Source organism: Tinamus guttatus, unplaced genomic scaffold (genome assembly GCF_059628265.1).
Source record: "Tinamus guttatus ecotype Peru unplaced genomic scaffold, ASM5962826v1 Tinamus_guttatus_pri_ptg000383l, whole genome shotgun sequence".
NCBI lineage: Eukaryota > Metazoa > Chordata > Aves > Tinamiformes > Tinamidae > Tinamus > Tinamus guttatus.
This window is the reverse complement of record NW_028288917.1, coordinates 812,721-836,688: the sequence shown is the minus strand read 5'-3', so window position 1 is coordinate 836,688 and position 23,968 is coordinate 812,721. Positions and strand designations below refer to the sequence as shown.

At 42.7% G+C, this 23,968-nt stretch overlaps 1 protein-coding gene across 1 annotated transcript; it reads left to right on the top strand.

The window, feature by feature from the left end:
- The first annotated feature begins 14,403 nt into the window (after nucleotides 1-14,403).
- LOC148593543 (A-kinase anchor protein 4-like) lies at nucleotides 14,404-15,657 on the top strand. The gene has a single exon (XM_088530537.1). It carries the CDS (start codon nucleotides 14,404-14,406, stop codon nucleotides 15,523-15,525), a length of 1,122 nt encoding a protein of 373 aa, XP_088386663.1. The 3' UTR covers nucleotides 15,526-15,657.
- Nucleotides 15,658-23,968: the final 8,311 nt, after the last annotated feature.

Sequence of the window (23,968 nt, the reverse complement as noted above, 5' to 3'; positions counted from 1 at the left end):
CTGAGAGAGGGGATCTTATCAGTGTGTACAAATACCTTGAGGAAGGATGTCAAAAGGATGCTTTCAGTGGTGGCCAGAGATAGGACAAGAGGCAATGGGCATAAACAAAAACACAGGAAGTTCTGAGGAAAATGTCTGATCTGTGAGGGTGACAGAGCACTGGCACAGGTTGTCCAGAGAAGTTGTGGAGTCTCCTTCTCTGAAGATATGCAAAACCCACTTGGATGCAATGCTGTGCAATGTGTCCTGGTTGTGCAGGAGGGTTGGACCAAATGATCTCCAAAGATCCCTTCCAATCTCAACCATTCTGTGATTCTGTGATCTGCAGTCTAGTCAAATTTGTATGCTACAGGGAGGTCATCTCAAGCCTTAGGAAAGAAGCAACGCATATACCATATGGATTACAGAATCATAGGCTGCTCAAAGTGGGAAAGAGCCTAAGGAGGGTGTCTAGTCACTCCTCCCTGATCAGAACAGCGTGTACCAGAGCAGGTTGCTCAGGCTTGTCTCCAACTGAGTTTTGAAAATCCTCAAGGATCTACAATCTCCAAGTAACCTCTTCCAATGTTTGACCACTCTCACACTAAGGAAAATTTCTTATAGTTAAGTGGCTTTTCCTGTATGTCAGTTTGTGCTCAATCCCTCTCATCCTGTTTCATCTCTATTCCTCCCCAACCTCCAGCCCATCAGCTATTTGTACACATTAAGATCCCCTCTGAGCTGTCTCCAGTCCCAGCTCTCTCAGCCTCTCCTCATGTGTCAGATGCTCCAATACCACCATCTTTTTGACCCTGAACAAAATAATTGAAGAAGAAGTATAAATAGGATAGCCCATCGCCATGGCACTTTTATGGGGACCACTCTCCAGAGACAGGGTTATTGCCTAGGGGAAAATGCCACATGATAGAATGTTATCAAAGAGCATTTTTGGAATATCTCAAGACATTATGGGATGATTAGGGGAGAAACCAAAGGCAGGAAAGGGGAGGGTTTGAGGTCTTTTGGGGAGGAACAAGTGTGAGAAAATAGATGTGTAAGGGCATAAAAGGACTGGCTGCATGTAAACCAGTTGCTGGTCAGTAAACTTGTTTGGCCATGCAGTCTGTCCTGTCTTCTTCTGCGTCTAATGATTTTCCTGCTTAAGGGGCTCTTTGCTGTGTGTTCCTGCATTTATGTAGAGGTCTGAGTGGCAGCCACTGGAGTCAGATCAGAGGTAAGAGGACCCTGTGTCTGCAGTGCCAGCAACCACAGCAAGTGAGGTAAGTGAGCCAGCGTGTGACTGCCAGCAAAGCCAAGCTGGATTAGCCAGTGAGTAGGTTCAATGGCCTGGGAACCAGCTATATGCCTGTGTCTAGAGATGAGGAATCAGATACCGGAGGGGCCAGGGAGCCCAGGCCAGCTGCTGGAGATAGCCTGGCATCGAAGGTTGACTGAGAGACCCCCATTTACACGTGTGAGAGTCTCTGTGTGGGAAGCAGGTGGAAAGACCAGGCATCCAAGCTGCCAGTTGTTGCTGGAGAGATCCACATTGTACGTATGTACACTTCCACTCCTGGCCTTCTTCCTGGTCTTCCAGAGAGGAGAGCAGGATGAGGCCATTAGTGCTATATGTGGTTGTGTGAATGCTGAGGGTTTCTGCTTCCTGATCTGTGTGGCCAGCTCTCTGTCTACGTATGTATGTGTTGCATGTATGTGTGTATTCATGCTTACGGGGAGCACATGCTTAGTCTCACTGCTGGTTGGACCTGGGGGTATGGAGCTGCCTCACTCCTGTCATGCTACTGGATTTGACAGCCCCTAACATCTGTCACAACGAGTATTCCCAAAAGGGCATATACAAAACTTCCCATGCGGGGAGGGGACTGATCCTTTTGGAAATGAGTTAAGAGCTATTTATCAACCCTTTGGAACATTGTGGGGGAAACTCCTGGTGCAATGGGTAACTGGATCGAGAACAATCCACTCTGCGAAGACTCAGGTGCACATCAGCTCCTGTGGGTGGAACTGCTTTATTTGAATAAAATGAAAAGTTAGGAGCACATATTCAGGTTATTTTGAAAGCAAGCAGACCACCACAAATTGAGGCCTAAATTGTAATTGCCGTGAAGGTGGTAAAAATGCAAGAGAAACAGCCAAAAAGCAGAGATGCAAAGAACAGCCAGGTTCTCTGCAAACCACTCCTCGGAATTTGAGAAATCCAGTTACAAAGAGATATGTGCAGTTCAGAAAGAGTTTTAAACTTTATTGAGTCAGGCAGCAGGACTCTGACTGCTACAGGAAAAGCTATGGGCCTTCAAGAGGAACAGAATGTGCAATATGAAACCTCATCTTCCTATGGAGGATTTGATTCTTTTGCCTCTCTCCCCAGGGTTTATTTACAGTAAATACTGTCCCAGTACCAGGACTGAGTTGGATCTGACAGTTACTGGAGCAGGGTCGGAGATGTGGCTGGGACACAGTGCCCAGGCATTGCCAGGGGTTTGCTCATCCCATGGGCCATGGACTTCCCTGGTAGGGTCCAGGAAAGAGAGGAAGGAGAGACTGGGCTGCCCTCCTGTCACCTTCACGCGCCCTCCTTCCAATAACCGTAAGGAGTTTGGATCAGAGCTATAGTCATTAGAAACTTGTGCAGGAACCAGACGGTCCCTCAGTGGGCCAGCCCAAAAGGTTGTTTATCTGGTTGCACTCATAGAGTCGGTGTCAGAGGCTTTCTTGATGGTTTCCTGCAATATCCAGGCAATATGACTTGTTGGAGGGAGGAATGTGTAATGTAAGGGAATAGCAAGGACAAGCACCTGAGCTGACCAGCTCCCAAGAGAAGTGGGACAGAAAAAGAGGGAAAAAAGAAGAGTGGAGGAGAAGTTTCAGCCCTGGAAGTGTTAGGCGATGAGTATCACTGATGAAATATATGCTTTATTTACATATTTTTATATATGAGCTTCTCTATGATGTTTCTATGTAGAGGAAGGTTTCCCCATGCGAGATCACTGCTGTCCATTTGGCAAGAGACTGGCAAACTGTAATAAAATGCATCCACACAACTACACACATTCTGGTTAAATGGCACTGGCTCCATGCTCATATTTGGTTTTATGGGAAACAAGATATTCCCCTTTCACCAGGCTCAACTGATGGAAAACTTGGGGCATTTATCAAAGCACAGTGAAATCACAGAACAGAGCCAGGCTAAGGCACTGCAGGCTGTAGGTGACATCGCTGTCCCCAGCTCTGTGATGTCACCGCTGCTATAGGAACTGTCAGACAACGCACCTGGCAGTCGGGGAGCATGGACAGATGAGAGAGGAAGCAACATCAGCGCTGGCAGCAGCTCAACCAGCAGAAGGGAACTGGTTCTTCATGGTCCTGGGAAAGACTCTGCTTCCAGTGTGAGGAGCCCAAGGCAGCTGGGTGGTGCCAGCGCGGCAGGCGTGTGCGCAGGGGACATCCGCCACCCACCCAGCTGGGCACAGGGACGAGGAACGTGAAGTGATGTTCTGCTAATGTCACCAGCTTGAGCAAAGAAGCCAAACAGTCACCAGCAACAACAGCTGCTAGCCAGTGCGGGAACATCTCTGAACCTTGAAACAAACTTCACCTGCAGAATCTGCGGAGCAAAGAGGTAGTTGTCGTAAGGGAGGCAAGATAAGATACGTACCTATAACCATACTAAAGGCGGCAAGGTAGTTCAAGGGCTGAAGGAGTGGCCTGTCCTTTCAACCAGGGCTCGTTGTGCACCAGTTCAAGAAGGACTTCCCAAATAGGCCCTTGTTTCCAGCCTATTGGGGCCCACTCGGGTGCTCACTAACATAATAGTGACCAGTCCCCAAGCCATGCCAGAGGGACTTCACTAACGTGCTCCAGTGACCAAGCAGCAGATAACAGCAATATAAAGTCTCATACTGTGTAAATAAAGTCCATCCTTTGACTGTTCAAGTGGCAGGCAAAGCTTTGCCAGTAGAGCCAGCAAGTGCAGACACCAGTTTCTGTGAGCAAAATCACATTGCCAAAGGTGAGTGAAGCTTCTGCAGCCAGCACACAACCAACCCGAATACTAAGGAACCACTCCTAAAGTCATAGCTAGAGAAGCCTAATAAGAGCAAAGACAACCCAGATTCCAAGGAAATTTCACTCTTTTGAGGTAAGATGGCTAGTCAAAGCAGTAGCAAGCAAGAAGAAAAGCAAATAAGTCATCAAGGAAAAAAGTCAGATGATAGTTCTGGAAGCAAGGCTCTAACCGTTTCTGCAATGGTGTCTGTTGCTTCAGACATGATGTTCTCTTTGCTGGAAACCATGCAAGTACAAAAGAAGGGAGGTAAAAAAATGCCAGCTTGTGTATTTCTGCAGAAAATTGTCCTGGAACACACCAAGGAAGTCATATCTGACCTGATAGACTCGACCATGAAAAATCTGCACAGTGTCACTGGAGTGCTCATGAAAGACACTGACTTTATATCAACACTGAATAAGAATCTGTTCAATGTAGGAAGCCTGAAAGCTGCTGAAATTTTGGATGCAATGGTGAGACGCCTGCTTAGGGATTTATCAGATGATAGAGGGCCTGCCGCTTCTCAAAGCCTAGCATTTACAGCACTTAAAGCTAGGTCCCAGTCAGATGTAAAATCTCAAGGCATGAGAATTTCAGCAATGAAGGGTGAAATGCATAATCTAGGTAAAGATAGGGACAGAGGAGCCAGTACGTCTCACTCATCGGAGAAGTATTCAGAAAAACATTCCTCTATGGATAAATATGCAAAAGATCTTATCACGACTGCATTAAAGCTGATAAAACAGTATTTACTGCATCAGACAAATGGTAACTCTTCTGAGTATGGCGGCTCTTCCTTTGGGTATGTCCATCGAGATACTCACTTAGAAAATGCTGGGACATGCCACAGCTCAAAATCCCTCGCAGCGTATTCAAGAAGTGATCTCCATGATCAATCCGGTTTTCAAAAGGGAGACCTAGCAAGTAGCTTCTTAAGCCTCATACAGAAGCTCATATGTGAGGCAGGCTCCAGCATGGATGAGAGCTCCAGTGAAACACACAGGAGCTCTAACAAGTACGGCAATGCAAGTGAGTCCCAGAAACAAGTTTCAGTCGGACAGCCATGTTCATCCATGGATCAGCTTGATGGTTTAAGTCAAGTAAATGAGCAATTCATTGGCCAACTTGTGGATTCTGTGATGAAGCTGTGTCAACTCATGGCCCAAGAAAGTGCTGCAGACTTAGCAAACGGCAACTTTTCGGATGATCACGCTGCTTCTTGAAAAGCCTCCACAGCTCTCTTAAAACCTTTGTAACATAATCAATAAAGAAAGAGAGGAGAAAGAAAGAGCTATGGCCATTTTATTTACTGTTCTTTTTGTTTGGTTGGTTGGTTCAGCAGTGTTTGAAAACTAACCGCACACCTTCCTGTTATAGCAGTCGATACCACATGTGTATGTGAAATCAAGGGATGTAGAGATGTAGAGCAGGGAGATAAATCAGAAAAGGGGGGAGCTTGGATGTGGCAAAAGGAGGTCCTGAATTACAAACACTGCCAAAGGAGCTTGGAGGTGATAGGCTTGGTACAATACTGGGTAGTGTCTCTAGATGCTGCACCTCTACTTCCCTGGCCCTTGCTGCTCTCCTCAACAGGACCAGCCTGCCCTTAATGCCATTTACTACTTTTGTGATAGCAAGACTGGGAAGGGCCTTGCTCCCTGTACGCTGATGTTCCCCAGCAAAGCGACACGCGGGTGCAGGGGCTTGCATGGATATACACAGAGGTAGAAGTGTGTGGGTACATGTGCATGCCCGCACATGCAGACAGCAGCGGGGAGAGAGAGAGGCAACTTGGGCAAGTTATTGTCTGTAGCAGAGCTTAGAAACTGTTTTTACTGTGGTCAGGTTCCCAGAAACCACCAGATGGTATAAATATTCTCTATTTAGTTCTTTCAAGAAGCCTGTAGGCCATTAGTCTGTTATGAGTCCTTTTACTTGATACCGTTTCTGATTCTGCCACCATAGGCTTTCTTCGTAATAAATTATACATACTGAGTGCAGTACTTATTCTGAATAAATTTAATGTGAAGCATATATAATACACAGTTAATTTTACATATATTTATATATTTATGTATGTATATATGTTTGATTTGTGCAAACTTATCAAACAGATCCCCTGGACTCGAGGAGAATTTAACCTCCTTGAAAACAAAACTAGTGATACTGCCTGCAGTTCCTAATTTGTCAAAGATACTGCTGTGGAATAGACACCCAAAGTCTTCCCTGGCCACTGTGCAGAGCGGCAACATGAAGCTTGCTCCTTTTTTTTGGTGGAAGAACGTTACAGTAGTTACAGCCATGCAACAACCCCTCTGTTACCAGGTCAGGGAGTCTTTCATCTGACACGATGTCAGCAACAAAGCACAGGGGAGTCCAGGATAGTTTCCTGTGGGTTGAAAGCATCCAGCAGGATGTAGTTTTCCTGGGAAAGGCTGACACTCCTGACCTCATGCACAGATGCGGCACTGATCCATGGTTCAGACGCACTCTGTGCCAGTGCCCAGCTGCAGTGTGGGATAGCTCTCTAGTTAAACTACGCCAGTTTACGCTAACAGGGACACTGGTCTACGGCTGTAGTGCTAGATTTGCATCTTACAAAAAAAAAAAAAAAAATCCAGTCCGATTAGTGATAAATCCCAGCCAGGCCTTTCCTCATGGGCATCACTGAACTTTGAGTAGAATCATAGAATCATTATGGTTGTAAAAGACATAAGAGATCATTGAGTCCAGCTGAAAGCCCTTCAACACCATGTCTGCTAAACCATGTCCCTAAGTGCCTCATCTACACATTTCTTGAACACCATCGGGAATGGTAACTGCACCCCTTTTTGGACAGCCTATTGCAATGCTTGATTACTCTTTCCATGTAGAAATTCTTCCTAATGTCTAACCTGAACCTCCCCTGGCACAACTTGAGGATGTTTCCTCTTGTCCTGTCAATAGTTATTCTGGAGAAGAGATCGACCCCCGCCTCACTACAACCTCCTTTCAGGTAGATGTGGAGAGTGATAAGGTCTCCCCTGAGCCTCCGCTTCTCCAGAGTAAATAACCCCAGCTTGTCAGCTGCTCCTCATAAGGTCTGTGCTCCAGCCCCTCTACTAGCTCTGTTGCCCTTCCTTGGACACACTCCAGTGTGTAGGTCTAGTCCATGGACTCAGGCTACAATGGGCAGCTTCTTGACAAAAATAGATCTTCATATCTTGCATGGAGATGGGAGGAGCAGGTGTGAATTCGGCAATTCTTGTCCAGTTTCTGTCAGTCTTTTTAAGACCATTTCTTTTATGCTGGAGATAAAATGTATTTTACGTGCATGAGGCATTTGTTTAGCCTTGACCTTGCCAATTCAACTGTCAGGACAAGTTTGTGATTCATGTTGTGACCTGTTTTATGGCCACGATAGCTTTTTCATCCTCATTGCGTCTCTTGTTTGCATCTCTCTGCCCAGAGAGAAATGTTTATGCATCTAGTGTGCTTATACACATACGGTGTGCCAGATCTGGCTTCTTTCACTGGTATATTCTTTCTGTGATATCGTTAGCCTCTTACAGTTAGGTCCTGTTGGCAGCCAGGAGGTAGAGAGCACAAAGATGTGGTATACAGTGGCATCAAGAATTTGAAAGAAAGCCACTTTGTTTTTCGTTGTCTCCATTTGTCACCTGTAAAGGAAACTGAAGGCTGTTCAAGAACTAAATTCCGTGCTCTGTGTGTTTACAAAGTGGCAGTGTACAGATAACACGTTAACGCTGTAACAGATGATATTACAGCTTGGCTTGCTGACAGTTAGCTCTAAACGAATTCTCACAGGAGCTAGAAATGCTTATGGACCTCCTAAGGAGATGTAGCAGCGACAGGCATCACTCCTTGACTGCAGTTAATGCTGCTTCTTGACATTGCAAGGATTCAGAGTCTCACTGAAAGTGCTGCGTAAAGAACATTCTATCATCTGATCCATGGTGGCAGATGCATCCTGGACATGCAATGCCTACAGCCATGCTTCAGGGGGATTTACCATCTTGAGGTGCTTTCCTGGCTCTGAAGAATGGGTCTCCTGGGATAAAACTGCTAATATTGACTTCCACATAAAGAGAATTCCAGTGCTAATAGAGTTTGTCTCAAGTCAGTAGATATACAAACCCTGAGGAGCTTCACCACTCTAAGTGAACGATAGGCTGATCTACAGGCCAATCAGCCTCACCCTCATCCTTGGAAAGATGATGGAGCAGCTCATTTTGCATACCATTTCCAAGCGCATTAAGGACAAGAAGGTGATCGAGTGCAGTCGGCATGGATTCACAAAGGATATCACATGGATTCCAACCTGATAGACTTCCCTGATGGAATGACTGGCTCGGTGGATGAAGGGAAAGCAGTGGGTGTTGTCTCCCTCGACTTCAGTAAGGCTTTTGACGCTATCTCCCATAATAATATCCTCATAGCCAAGCTCAGGAAATGTGGATTAGATAGTGAGATGAATTGGAAACTGGCTGAATGACAGAGCTCAGTGGCACAGTCTAGTTGGAGCCTGTAGCTAGTAGTACCCTCCAGGAGTCAATACTGGGTTCAGTCTTGTTCAACTTCTTCATCAATTGCCTGGGTAAAGGGACAGAGTGCATCCTCAGCAAATTTACTGATGATACAAAACTTGGAGGAGTGATTGATACACCAGAGCACCATGCAACCATTCAGAGGGACTTGGACAGACTGGAGATATGAGTAGAGGAGAATCTCCTGAAGTTCAATACAGGGAAGTGCAGAGTCCTGCACCTGGGGAGGAAGAACCCCATGCTGCCCAGAGAGGCTGGGGAGGAAGAACCCCATGCACCCATACAGGCTGAGGGCCGACCTCCTGGAGAGCAATTCTACAGAGAAGGATCTGGGGATCCTGGTGGACAACAGGCTGACCATGAACTAGCAATTTGCCCTTGTGACTAAGAAGGCCAGTGGTATCCTGGGGTGCATTAGGCCAGCAGGTTGAAGGAGGTGCTCAGGCATGGTGAAGCTGCGTCTGGAAAGTCCAGATCTTGGCTCCTCAGTACAAGAAAGACATGAAGCTACTAGAACAAGTCCAGCAAAGGGCTACTAAGATGATTAAGGGACTGGAGCATCTCTCATATGAGAAAAGGCTGAGAGAGATGGGACATTTCAGCCTGGAGAAGAGAGGACTGAGGGAGGATTTTACCAATGTTTATAAACATCTGAAGGAGCAGTGTAAAGAGCATGAGGCCAGACTCATTTCAGTAGTGCCCAGCAACAGGGGAAGAGACAATGGGCACAACCTGAAACACAAGCGGTTCCATCCAAACACAAGAGAAAATTTCTTTATTGCGAGGGCAATAATGGTTGCCGAGGGTAGTTGTGGAGTCTCCTTCTTTAGCGATATTCGAAAGGGATGTGAGAGTCCAGCGTAGAACAATGAAGATGATGAAGGGACTGGAGCATCTATCTTATGAGGAAAGATTAAGTAAGCTGGGCCTGTTCAGCCTAGAGAAGACTGAGAGAGGATCTGATCAATATGTATAAATACCTGAGGGGAGGATGGGACCAAACTCTTCTCAGTGGTGGCCAGTCACAGGACAAGGGCTAATGGGTATAAATTAAAACACAGGAAGTTCAATCTCCATGTGAGGAAGAACTTCTTCACTGTGAGGGTGACAGAGCCCTGGCACAGGCTGCCCAGAGAGGTTGTGGAGTCTCCTTCAATGGATGATCTTCCAAACCCACCTGGATGCCGCCCTGTGCCACGTGCTCCAGGTGTCCCTGCTGGAGCAGGGGCGTTGGATTAGATGATCTCTAGAGGTCCCTTCCAACCTCAACCATTCTCTGATCTATGAGCTGTCCAAACACAATCCTGGGCAGCATGCTCTAGGTGACCCTGCTTGAGCTGGGGTGTTGGACTGGAGGATCTGCAGAGGTCCTTTCCAATGTCAATCCTTCTGTAATCCTGTCTCCGTACAGTCTGACTAAAAATTGGAGATAATGCCAAACTTAATTTGACTCTGGGGTCCTCTGATGTCCCAATCTCACTTTCAGTGAAGCAACTATGACTAAGCAGCAACTCTGAAGGCGTGCGTAATGGTGTGCATTGTACATGGCACCTTCTGTAGTGTGTGCTGGTGTGATCCTGAGGTGGGCACCAGGCAGGTGGCGAGAGTGTGGTGCGTGCTGGGGCTGGTGTTGTAAAGCACACGGTCACCCAGGACAGCTGCACCATCGTTGTGCACCCCTGTCTTGAGGAGTAACCTGCTCCTGCAGAGTTTGGCTGGACACAAGCAGCATAAGTCCTCAGCTCTGCAGAGAGGGACCTGGGTGTCATGGTGGACGACAAGTTGACCATGAGGCAGCAGTGTGCCCTCGTGGCCAAGAAGGCCAATGGGATCCTGGGGTGCATTAAGAAGAGCATCTCCAGCAGGTCAAGGGAGGTGATCCTGCCCCTCTACTCAGCCCTGGTGAGGCCACATCTGGAGTATTGTGTCCAGTTCTGGGCTCCACAGTACAAGAGGGATGTGGAGCTGCTGGAGAGGGTCCAGCGCAGGGCTACGAGGATAATCAGGGGCCTGGAACATCTGCCCTATGAGGAGAGGCTGAGGGAGCTGGGCCTGTTCAGCCTGGAGAAGAGAAGGCTGAGAGGGGTGTATCAGTGTATATAAGTACCTCAAGGGAGGGAGTGCAGAGGATGGTGCTGGCCTCTTTCCAGTGGCAGAACTAGAGGTAATGGCCACAAACTGATGCACCAAAAGTTCCACAGGAACTTAAGGAAACATTTCTTAACAGTGATGGTGACAGAGCACTGGAACAGGCTGCCCAGAGAGGCTGTGGAGTCTCCTTCTCTGGAGATCTTCAAAACCTGCTTGGACGCAGTCCTGTGCCATGTGCTCTAGGTGACCCTGCGTGTGCAGGGAGGTTGGACTAGATGACCTCTAGAGGTCCCTTCCAACCTTAAGCATTCTATGATTCTATGATTCAATTCTATGATTTTGGCCATGAGTGGGTAGGAAAGGCAAAGCAGGCCCTTGATCTACTCCAGCATCCAGGGACCATTAGCTTCTCTTGTCATTAAATCAAGAAAGCCTTTTCTGAATGTTTAGTTTTCCTTTTCCTGCTAGTCTTTGGGCACAGAGTGGCAGATGTGTGTTGCTTTCAAAAGAGCAGCATAAGTCAAATTATGTTTGTATGTGCAATTTGAAGACAAACCAGTTGTCTTACTGGGATTTTTTGATAGAATTACAACTAACATGATCATTTCAAAATATTTGGAATTACAACTAAGTGCCCCTAAATATCACTTATCTCTTTTAGCTCTGTGTCCTGGGAGAGAGGGAGAATTAGAAGTTAATTATTTGAAAAAAGAAAGCATACATCCTGGGGAAATTAAGTTAAAATAAATACATTCAGGGTAAGCTTCCTGATCACACTGGGAAAAGAGAACCTTGCTTCAGCTAAAAGTGCATATTGTAAACATCATTAAAATTGAGTTTCAATATCCCTGAGAGCCTTGGAAGAGGGGGAAATATAATGGCAAATAGCAAAATGCTTAATGTAAATCTTTGGAGACTTCATGATGAGACATTACCTTTAAAACACTGTATAACTTCCAGATGTAGTATGTGTATGTTTGTTTAGTTCTTCTGATTGGTAACCTAAATGCAGTTCTTATAGTCTAGCTGATTATTGCTTCTGGAAATCCCATCTGTTTGTCTCTGTGTCATATTAACATTTTCTTAGGATGAGATTTAAAAAAATCTTATACTATGGTCATCATTCAAAAAGAATTCAATTGTTTTATGCATGGTAGAAACATTTTCCTTCTATCTTTTTTAAGAAAGTGACCATAAGCCTTTCTGCCTGCTTTCATGATTGATAATAAGACTGAAGCTACACAATACAACTTACAATGTTCATTTTATGAATTAGCACTCAGAATGTGTGGGACAGTTTTTAGTTACAGAAGTTGATGTTTCTACCATCAGTTTTCAGACTTAAAAGTAATAAGATAGACATAATATGTCAGCAAATATCGCAGAATATAGAGACAACTTTTGGTGAGATGTTATTTATAAAGGATTGGGTTTTGTTCAATATTAGAAACTCAAGTCCTAAGTCACCTCTCTTTCTCCTACAGCAATCTCTTCTAGTACCTTTGAATTCTTCTCAAAGGAGTGGAAAGCATTTCAGTCTTGAACTGGTTAAGGCAGATGACTCTGTGACGTCTCTTATATACATATGCATATAATTTGCATATATGCAAATTTTACATGTTCTAGCTTTTTCAAGTTTTCAGCTTGAAAGATTAAATTCAAACTCTGCAGGAATCAAACACTAACTCTAGCACTGGTGATTTTTCTAAAAATTGCTTTCTCTCCCTTTTGTTAAATATTCCTGTTTGGAGTACAAGTTAGTATCAGCAATATTTTAAACTTAAACAGTAGGAACATGGCACAGCCTGTTAACCTTAGCTCATTTCATTAACTAACTTGTACACTAAAGAAAATGAATTTTCCATGACAAGAACCTAGACCTTTTTTTTCATCTCTGTCCCTTATAGTTTCAGATGTCTTTAAAAAATTGGTATACATCTCAGTATTTACTATTAATTTGGGATACAGTGTTAATACATGTAAGTACTCTTTAGGAAAAAGAATCAAAATTAAGTATTTTAGCTAGAAAAAAAAATGTGCAAAATATGTTATATGTGTGTATTAGCAAAGTTTAACTCAGTGGATTTCTGACACTTTGAATTCTATCAAAAAAGAAAAGTCTCTTTTTTATTATTATTCAGTTTATCCTTCACAGTGCAACTTCAGGTACTGTTGTACATGGAGAGAGGAAGAGAATATAACAATACTGTACTCCACTGTACTTAGATACAAATGAAAAGGGGAAATGAACACTCTGGGCACTCTGAAGAAGACATGCACTCAGAGCTGAAGGAACAGCTCATGGACACACATAGGTTAAGCTGGGAAAGGAAATGGGAAGGAGGAGAACAGATATTTGTCCGGGGATTGAGTTATTTACTTAGAGACCATTCAGAAAATTGCCAGTTTTATTGAAGAGTCGCCCAAAGAGCAGCCCCAAAGCATGGCAGCGCTTACACAAAGTTATGCTCTGTACGATATTGACTTGTCCTGCTAGACCAGCTTTAGCTGCACCAGGAATACAGTTAGCCACAGCAGAGGACATCTCCCAGGACCAGTATTCAGTCATATGACTATCAGGGGCCTGAGGCTCAGTGGGGGTCAACAGCAACCAGGACTCACTGCATATTAGGGAGAAGGAAGCAGGTGGCAGCGAGGCCACCAGGCAGGAGTGTCCCTGAGAGGATAGTCCAGAGAGGAGGGGAGAGCCTTTATTTATTTGTTTATTTATTTGTTTACTTATTTGTTTATTTATTGTACTGCCCCCTGACTCATGGTTGCTTAGGTGGGAGACACAGACATTCCTCTTTCAGCAGGTACAGCCATTGGAAACCCCAGGACACATGCAGGGAGCTGAGCAGAGCCAGGGCTTTGTGATGCCATCGGTGACTACAGGTGACATCGCTGTCCCCAGCTCTGTGATGTCACCGCTGCTATAGGAACCGTCAGGCAACGCACCTGGCAGTCGGGGAGCATGGACAGATGAGAGAGGAAGCAACATCAGCGCTGGCAGCAGCTCAACCAGCAGAAGGGAACTGGTTCTTCATGGTCCTGGGAAAGACTCTGCTTCCAGTGTGAGGAGCCCAAGGCAGCTGGGTGGTGCCAGCGCGGCAGGCGTGTGCGCAGGGGACATCCGCCACCCACCCAGCTGGGCACAGGGACGAGGAACGTGAAGTGATGTTCTGCTAATGTCACCAGCTTGAGCAAAGAAGCCAAACAGTCACCAGCAACAACAGCTGCTAGCCAGTGCGGGAACATCTCTGAACCTTGAAACAAACTTCACCTGCAGAATCTGCGGAGCAAAGAGGTAGTTGTCGTAAGGGAGGCAAGATAAGATACGTACCTATAACCATACTAAAGGCGGCAAGGTAGTTCAAGGGCTGAAGGAGTGGCCTGTCCTTTCAACCAGGGCTCGTTGTGCACCAGTTCAAGAAGGACTTCCCAAATAGGCCCTTGTTTCCAGCCTATTGGGGCCCGCTCGGGTGCTCACTAACATAATAGTGACCAGTCCCCAAGCCATGCCAGAGGGACTTCACTAACGTGCTCCAGTGACCAGGCAGCAGATAACAGCAATACAAAGTCTCACACTTTGTAAATAACATTTGTGTGTGCAAAATCACATTACTGAAGGTGTGTGAAGCTGCTGAAGCAAGGTCATAACTAGACAGGGCTAATCAGAACAACCTAGATTCCAAGGAAACTTCACTCTTCTGAGGCAAGATGGCCAGTAGTGGCAAACGAGACAAACAAATGAGTCAAGGAAAAAAATCAGATGATACTTCTGGAAGCAAAGCTCTGATGGTGTCTGCCAACTGTGTTGGTTCAGACATGGTGTTCTCTTTGCTGGAAACCATGCAAGTACAAAAGAAAGAAGGTAAAAAAGTGCCAGCTTGTGTATTTCTGAAGAAAGTTCTCCTGGAACACACCAAGGAAGTCATATCTGACCTGATAGACTCGACCATGAAAAATCTGCACAGTGTCACTGGGGTGCTCATGACAGACTCTGACTTTGTTTCCACGCTGAAGAAGAATCTGTTCAACGTAGGAAGACAGAAGGCTACTGAAGTTTTGGAAGCAATGGTGAAACGCCTACTCAGGGATTTATCAGAAGAGAAACAAGCCAGAGGGCAAAGCCTAGCATTTACAGCAGTTAAAGCTAGGTCCCAGTCAGACTTCAAATCTCAAGGCATGAGAATTTCAGCAATGAAGGGTGAAATGCATAATCTAGGTAAGGATAAGGACAGAGGAGCCAGTACATCTTACTCATCATCAAACAAGTATTCAGAAAAAAGTCGCTCAATGGATAAATACGCAAAGGACCTCATCATGACTGCGTTAATGCTGATAAAACAGCATTTACTGCAGCAGACAAATGGTAACAAAAGCTCTTCTGAGTATGGCAGTGCTGCCTTTGGGTTTGTCCATCGAGATTCTAACTTAGAGAATGCTGGGAAGCGCCAAAGCTCAAAATCCCTCGCAGCATATTCAGGACCAAAACATGATATACAAGAACAACTGAATTATGTAAAGGTAGACCTAAAAAATAAACTCTTAAGCTTCATACAGGACCTCTTAAGTGAGGGAGGCTCCAGTATGGATGAGAGCTCCAGTGAAACACATAGGAGCTCTAGCAAGTATGGAAATTCAAGTGAGTCCCAAAAACAAGTTTCAATCGGACAGCCACGTTCATCCATGGATCACTTTGACAGTTTTGCTCAAGTAAATGAGCAACTTGTTGGCCAACTTGTGGATTCTGTGATGAAGCTGTGTCAACTCATAGCCCAAGGAAACGCAGACTTAGCAGCAGGCAGCTTTTCGGATGATCACAACGCTGCTGCTTGAAAAGCCTCCACAGCTCCCAGTAGGTTCTTCCTCTTGAAAAGTCTCCACCACTTCCAGAAGGCACTTCCTCCTGAAAACCTTCAGCAGCTCCCGTAAGACACTGCAAGATCACCAATAAAAAAAAAAAAAAAAGTCTCTTTTTATGTGTTTTTTTTTCTAGCAGAGCTTTGGACCAGACACCACCTTGTCATAGCGTAAGGTATCACATATGTATGTGAAATCAAGGGATGTAGAGCAGGGAGATAAATCCAAAAGCGGAGGAACTTGGATATGGCAAAAAGAGGTCCTGTGTTACAAAACCTACCCAGCTCAAGGTAGCATGAAGGTGATAGGCTTGATGCAATACTGGGTACTGTCTCTACATGCTGCTTTGAGGTTCAGTGTTTATTTACACCTGCCATTTGGAGGAGGGAGGTGACAGGCTGAAGGCTACTCCATTCACTGGAGCAGCTGGACATGTACAATCTTTCTCCACTTTTTTTCTCTGCAAAACCTCCTAAGAAGCCAAGAAAGCGCCTCTGCTTCCCTGGCCCTTGCTTCTCCCTTCCCTTAACACCACTTACTAGTTGTTGTAGTGAAATTGAAAAGGGCCTTGCTCCCTTCATGCTGATGTTCCCCAGCAAAAGGACATGCGGGTGTGGGGCTTGCACGGATGTGGGCAGAGGCAGAAGTGTGTGGGTATCTGCACATGCAGACAGACTTGGACAAACAGGGTCAGCTTCCCAGAAACCACCAGATGGTGTAAATACTCTATTTAGTACTTTCAAGAGGCCTATAGGCCAGATTTTTGTTAGGAATCCTTGCACTTGACATGGGTATCTCTTTTTTGATCTGCCGTAACGGGCTTGTTCTTCATAAATTACATGTGCTGAGTGCAATAGTTATTCAGGATCCTTAGTACAAATCCACTCTGTGTCAGTGTCCTGCCACACTTTGGAATAGCTATTTAGTTACATGTTTCTGCACACTGAAATATGCACTTTCTCCCTTTCATTTACATGGCTGTTTACTATGCATTACCCAGGAAGAGTTCTTCAAATATTGAAACTATGAATTTTACAATAATTTAGTCTTGCTGTTCATTAATGTCAACAATTAACATTTAAATAATTGAATTTTATTGCTTTTTATTTTATTTTATTTTATTATGTTATATTTTATTTTTATTTTATTTTATTTATCTTACACTGGTTTTAGGCCTCGTCATTGCAGTATTTGGCATGGATGCCTTAGACAACACCCCAGGTGAGGAGGAAGAGTTGAAATTGTCCTTTCTCAGTACATCGCCTGACCTCATTTATAGATTAGTGGTTTAGAAACTTTGCTGCAAAGTGAAAGCTGCCAGCAGAGAAAAGGCAGGGCCCTGTCCGTCTGCCTGTTATGTGAAAGCTGGTGGTAGCTCTAAGGATACTGTCAAGCACTTGGTTTCCAATGGCTATGAGCTGCTTATCCCTCCATAGGAGAATTCAGTCCTCAGGCCTTGAGGATTTTGCAGTGATTGCTGTATTCACTGTATTGCAAATACAGTGCAATATTGCACTGTATTGCAAATACAGTTGCAAAATGTTAGGCTTTCATAAGTATTCACTGTATTTGTAATACAGTGAATACTTATGAAAGCCTAACATTTTTAAGACATGGGAAACCTATGTTTGCATTCCAAAAAATAGATATTTGGGAATAAGTAAGCCACAGAACTGTAAATGGCAAGAGATTCACTTAGTTTTTAAAAAGATGCAAGAATATATTTTGCTGAATTTAGTGGAGCTCACTTTGAAAGCTAAACTTCAGCTTTCATGTGGGCGGCACCTTAAATTGATTTCTCAGCTTCCCCAAAGACTCTTTGATCATCAGAATGATAATTTTTAGTTACAGCTTCCATTTGGCAACCTGTACTGTGGATTAAGGCAAAAACATGCAAATAGAGGCACAAATCACAAAAAGGGAAGTTAGCCTCTGGCATGCTTCACTGACATCTCTTGAGAAATTTCTCAGATACCGCTTATAGCGTAGATCTTTGCCAGGACTGAAGTACATGATAGCACATCTCTCTGGTCCTATTAGCCCTTTTAACCTCAGTGCAGTGATTGTCTACAGCTCGGAAGAGAGAGTCAGAAGAACTTGCTTTCTAAAGTTTGGTAAGGCTAACTCCCAGTAATTTCCAAAAAAGCATTTCAAGTTATGTATTTTTTTTTTTTTCTGATGAGGAAAATAATAGGAATAAATGGACTAATTTACTATGTTATTGTAGTGCAGCTTTGCTTAAATGAATGAATCATTAGTTATATTTTAAAACGGAATAAAGAATGGCTAGCCAGATATTCATCTGATAGGAGTCACTAAAGCCATTAGTGCATTGTCAGTTTATGGAGTGCATATGCATGTTTGTGTAAATGTAAAATAAATGTAGGAATCAAGTTTTTATTTATCAGCTTTATCAAGTTACTTCATTCAGACTGACCAGTCTACTCACAGCTCAGAATTTATTTTGTTTGCTTTTCTGAATTCAAGACAAGAAAAGTTGGCTAAAATTTTAAAGGCCTATGATATGCAAGTGATTCACTTAGTGTCCCGATGGGGCCTCCTGAGTTTAAGCTAGAAGACTACAAGGTAATATGACAGGGGACAGTTTCCAAGCACTAGGTGATCGTGTATCTGAAGTTCAAAAATGCTATATTTACCTCGCATTTGCTACAGAAATAAAGCTAATAAAAGTATCCATGTTAATATTGATAGCATTTGGCCTTTTTCTATATACACGTATACGTATACAAACATACATACATATATACACATATATGAGAAACTTGATCCTGAAGGCTAGGAGTATCTATGGTGAGATTTTCTTTGCCTTAGTTGATGGTAAAATATTCACTCTTTCTGGCTTCTTCCTTTGCTCCACAATTGCTTTTCAAGTCCCTCTCCTGACATCAGTACTCCAGCAGATGAGAAACAGTAGCACAAAGCACATACTTACAGATATATGTCTGTACAAGTGTTCCAGAATTTTAATTATTCTGTGAAAACAAAGCAGCATGTATTTTCATTTCATCTTCAAGTTTGAAGTTATAGTGCAAAAGTTATTTAGGGCTTGTTTGAGTTTCTTTTTTCCTTCCCTAGAAAATATTAGTTGGGTTTAAAATTCTAGTTTGTACAATATTGAATCTTCATTTAACATTATTAGTTAATTGTGGAAAAGGCCTGTACACTTTATCTTTGTTCTTTTTAATGATTGCCTGTTGTCTGACTTCAAGAGTGTGAAAGCTTAGACTTGACAAACTACACAAAAAAGAAGAAAGGGGCAAACATGTCAGTTATGTTACCTTTCAGCTAACATTTGCTATGTCTCATTCAGATAAATGATTGTTCACACTTACAGCTTGTTTTGTCTAGCATTCTCCTGGAGCTCAGAAAGGCAGGCTTGAAATTGGGATAATGATTACAATGAAATTTCTCCATCTGACATGAACATTAACAATGATGTCTCATATTGATTGTCTCATAACCCCAGAAATGGTTATTTCTGATCTGATTGGGTACATACTTTTATATATATATCTATATATGTGATATATATATATATAAGTAAATATATATCAAAATACATATATATATATATATTTGAGTGAATTTGTCAGTATAGGCAAGAGGCCTTTCCAGGAGCAGTATTTATAGCAAAGAATGTCAAAAAACATTGAATCCTGGAGGTGGAAGGGATGGCAAGTTCAGCAAACTGCTTCCAGAGGCTCCCCATACCACATGGGGCATTGATGCTGCTGTTGCTGATACTCTTACCAGTTAGGTTACTTTTGTAGATGGAAATATTCAGAGCCAATAACACCAGGAGGGGACTTCAAACTGATTCTTTGCTTTCAATAATCAGAATGTTCTGAAACCAGTTCAATCATAGCTCTCTAATCTGGTACTTTTTTATCTCCCTGTGCCTGCTCTTGGTAATACTTGTTACAAGCACTGTCCTGCTGACTTTTTCTTACTTAGTGAATAAAAAAGATTCAGGGGGGAGAACAGAGCAAGATGTTGGCATTGAGGGAAATGCCATGGTATGTTTGAAGAATATACTATTCATGCTATTCATATACAGGAAAAATTTTAAGAGAACCCAAACTGTCATAGCCACATGAGCTTTTCAGAGCAAAAGGATAAGCGTTAAGAGGAAAAGCTAGAGGAGACTATGCTAGAGGAGACATAAGGATCCTTTAGTACATCTTGTGTGTGTACAGCTTGAACTTGAGTACCAGCTGAAGCCTTATTCCTTTAAAAATTTTGAGTTTTCTTTAAAGAGCAACACCTTAATTTCCCCAAAGGTGCATCTATTCCTGTTCATACCTATGAGATACAGTGAGATGAAACTCAGTTTTAGTGTGAGGTTGGGGCTGCTAGTATTTGAGAGCTTTCTCATCATATTGTATAGATGAGAGGTAAACCCTTCACCCAGAAGGGTGGTAAATGAGCTTCTTTGGTTAGTGTTGGGGTAGGAATCACCATGACAAAGATTTTGACTGCTCTTGGCTACTTCCCAGTCACTGGGATTCATCTCATCTAGTCCTAAACATCTCCATCTGTGCTAGTAGTTGCATGATAATGTAGGCTAGTGACACTACCCTGCTGCTCTTCACATCATTTTTGAGACTTGCTTTAGGGTACCATCTGGAGTAAGACACCGTATGGAGTTGTCTACACTGCAGAAGTTATGAAGGAAAGTTCTTGTGGTCAGGCAACTAGACTAAAAACTAAACTAAAACTAATCTAGACAAACTAGACTAAAATGGAGTTTAGTTTTCTCAGTTTTTTAGTAATAGTGTTCCAAAGTGGATAATCACTTTATATTACATTCAATATGTTAAATAAATATTTTACATGTCTGTATTTATTAATGTTATATTTTATTTTGCATTTAGTATGAGAGAAAATTATTTCATGTGCTCAAGTAAAACAAAACTACTCATGCTAAGTATTTCAGCATTGTGCCCATAAGATCTTCCTTCAGAGTGACATATACAAAGATTCTGCTTGGTATGTTGGAGGGATATGAGTGTTTTTCAGGGTCCTTACTGCTATGCTTCCTCTGTGCTTGCAATTTTTAATCTGACTCGTGCTATAGTTAAAGTTATTTTAATATAGTTTTCTGAGTTATTCATTGTAATTGAAATCATAGGCATATAATTATTGCTACAGTCAAGAATGAGTTAGGACTGAATCTGCAGTTTCTTTTTGAAAATCTAATGCATTGTAGAGACTATAAATTAAAGAGATGTGCACAGCTGATTTAAATCACTAATAGGAACCCATCTGTCCTCAGGGCTGGAGATATTTCTTAGTAGCAGCTTGACAGCTTAGATGCAGTCTTCCTCATTCTCATGAAGTTCAGTGAGAAAGTTCCTCCTTTGATAGTCTGCCATTATCACAAAATGTATTGGACAGAAATTTCATTTTAACTGGGATGCATATTAGGAGAAGAGAAAAATCTAGAAATGGAAAGCTGTTTGACAACCTCTGGAATTTCCTTGCACAGCATATGGGATAAATGCATCCACTGTAAAGGAGCTGTAAATGAGGTCATATTCTAATAATTTTAAATTAGTGAAGGGAAAAAAAATAAATGTATGAGTTACCAATTACCTGCTTAGATTAAACAGAAGTTACTGGTAGGAGGAAAAGAGACAAAAAGGAAAATCAGAGATATTTTCATTTACTGCACTCACTTCAATAAGTGGTCAATTAATCTCAAAAAAGATAAAACCACTAAAGTGGAACATTCACGAGGTCTTGCTCAGTCATGTGTATTTCGTTTTACCTCAGTTCGAATATAGGCTACTTTGTGACTGATAACCCTGTCAGCTTGCCATTAGGGACAGATACATCACTGCATACTTATAACAAGATATCACAGACAAAACAAACAGTATAGATCAGAGCTGACCAAAACGCTGCTGAAAAAAACAACAACAAAAGCCCAGCAAACTCCAAACCTGTCAACATCCTGACTATATATTTATATTTGGTTTTCTGGCAAATCTTAAAATGTGAGGGTAAAAAATTTGCTGCCAATATTCAGTTGAACCACTGAGAGATAATTTATCCCATGACTTGCACTCAGGTGAATTGACCAGTTTGAAATCTTGCTGCCTTGTTCATACCTATAAAGATAAGTTCAGACTTATGGATCATCAACCTTAAACGTCTTTCAAGGAGCAAGAGATAGTAATATTGAAAATTGGCAGAGGAAGTTAATGTTGAAGTATCTGTTTATAACTTAAGCTTTCCATCATGAAAGGGGCAAATATTACTTGGATTCTGATGTAGATGCAGCTCTAGATTGGACTAATCATTTTCTGGTTCAAACATTTCATAAAATAGCTGTCTTGGTTTCAGGCACCAGATGTGCTCTTCCTCCTCTCAAACAAATGTTCATCATCTGAATGACTGCCTTGGCAGTCCAGAAGTTTATTTATAAACAAAATATTTAGTAGTTATCATATCTAAAAATGTTCAGCATCTTCACAGTTTTTAAAGTCATATCTTTAATTTTGTGCATATAATTAAGAGTTTTGCCTGTGAATTAAAAATACCTGCTAATTTGTAATATATAGGGCCATGTGATTTGTGGTGTGAGAAATATCACTGGAAGCAGGCATCTGGCCTAACAGATGGTCTGTAAAGGAAAAGTAGGGAAATGTGTATTTAGAAGAATCCCAGTTTGCTCATATTCCATGTGTCCAGTATACACTGCAAATTTATTTGATCATAGTTCATGTTGCCTTCAGAACAAGGGAACAGTGATGCCATCACAGCAAAGCGTATTTAACAGCCATATGTGCTATAAAAGTTGGGAGAGAGGAAATGCTCTTATAGCATGAGCATTAACCTAAGTTTTGGAAGACTTTGGGTCAGCTATCCACTCTACATACAACTCTAAGCAAATCACTTTGGAACTATGGTTACATAAGTCCAAAATTACAAATTTACCTCCTCAGAGCCCCTCAGCTGCTTTAGGTGCCAAAGCAGTGACCTTGCATAGGTACCTGGGTATCTGCTCCCAGCAGAGCTCTGCCAGTGAAATCACACCCAGTCCCAGAAATGAGGTATTTCTTCCTTTCTTGCCCTGGGGATGTTGGTGTTTGCATGGTCTATCAAAAATGATTGACTCTTGATTTCAAGCACTACACAAAACTCTTAAATATCTGTTAGGATAGGGAGTGAAACAGGCCCAAGGAGTACCTTGATCACTGATTTGTACCGTCACACTAATTCTCTTACACTCTAAGCAGATTTGGTATGCACAAAGTACAGCAGATTCAGCTGGAGGGCTGCAGAAATCCTCTTGGACTGGTGGCCTTCTTAGAGACTCCTGAAGATGAGACGATGCAGTGCTCAACACTGCAGCATGTATCTCCTTGTGGAACTAGAGCTTGGCCTTTCTGGAAGTCGCTTCCAGTTATGGATGTGAGGACGTGGCTCAAACGTCATTCAAGCCGCTAATGAGGACTGCACTGGGCTTCTGGTAAGACCCTTGATCCCCTGGATAGTTCTCCATACTCAAGCTAAATTGCTAGTGCATTATATGGGAATTTTACATACACAGAAAATCCTATTTTTCTAGATGGGCCTTTAATTCTTCGCCTGTCAAATGCCACCTTGAAGGTGCCTGTTGTCACCTTGACTCTCAGTTCTTCACCTGCCAGAAATGTCCAAAGAAAGGGAAATGTTAATGGGATCAAAGCCCTTCCCTCCCACAGGACAAGATAAAAGAACAGACAAAGGATTGCTTAAACTACAAGGGAAAAGGAAATACTGTGTCATTTTGTTGTTTTTTTTTTCTATAAGACTTTCTGGGAGCAGAAGAAAGTGTCTTTTTTTAGAAGTGGGACTGTCATAAACAATCTAAAGAGGTAAGTGTTTTAAAAGGAAAAAGACCCGAATTCCTCTATCATACAGATGTTTGAAGGAAAGCAGGAATATCTATGTCATTTGGAAATGAGAAAGCAAATACTGGCTTTGCATTTAATATGTATGTGACTTGTCATTTCTAAAATATCATTTGAAGCAGACAAACAGCAGTTCTTGCTGAAATTAATGTGGATTTCGACATCAGGTATATAACTAATGACCTTATCACTTCCTATTCCAGATAGAAGTTGACCGGCCTTCTTCAGTATAAACATTTAGGTAGTACAGCACAGCAGCCAGCCCTGCAAAGCCACATGTCCACCCAAACCCTGTGATGTGAACAGAGTTCTCAGCCAGGGAAGGACCAGAACAAGACCAAGCTGTATGTGAGAGTGAGCGTTAGTGCCACATGAGAGTCTCCCAACATGGTCTTTAGATACTATGGAACAATAGTGTTATAAAACCCACTAAAAATAGAAACATCATAGAATAAAGACCAAGAAGACCAGGTGTTTTGGATAATAGCACAGAGCCT

What these genes read in the sequence shown, in the direction of transcription:
- LOC148593543 (XM_088530537.1), top strand. Translation starts at nt 14,404, where the DNA reads ATGGCCAGTAGTGGCAAACGAGACAAACAAATGAGTCAAGGAAAAAAA.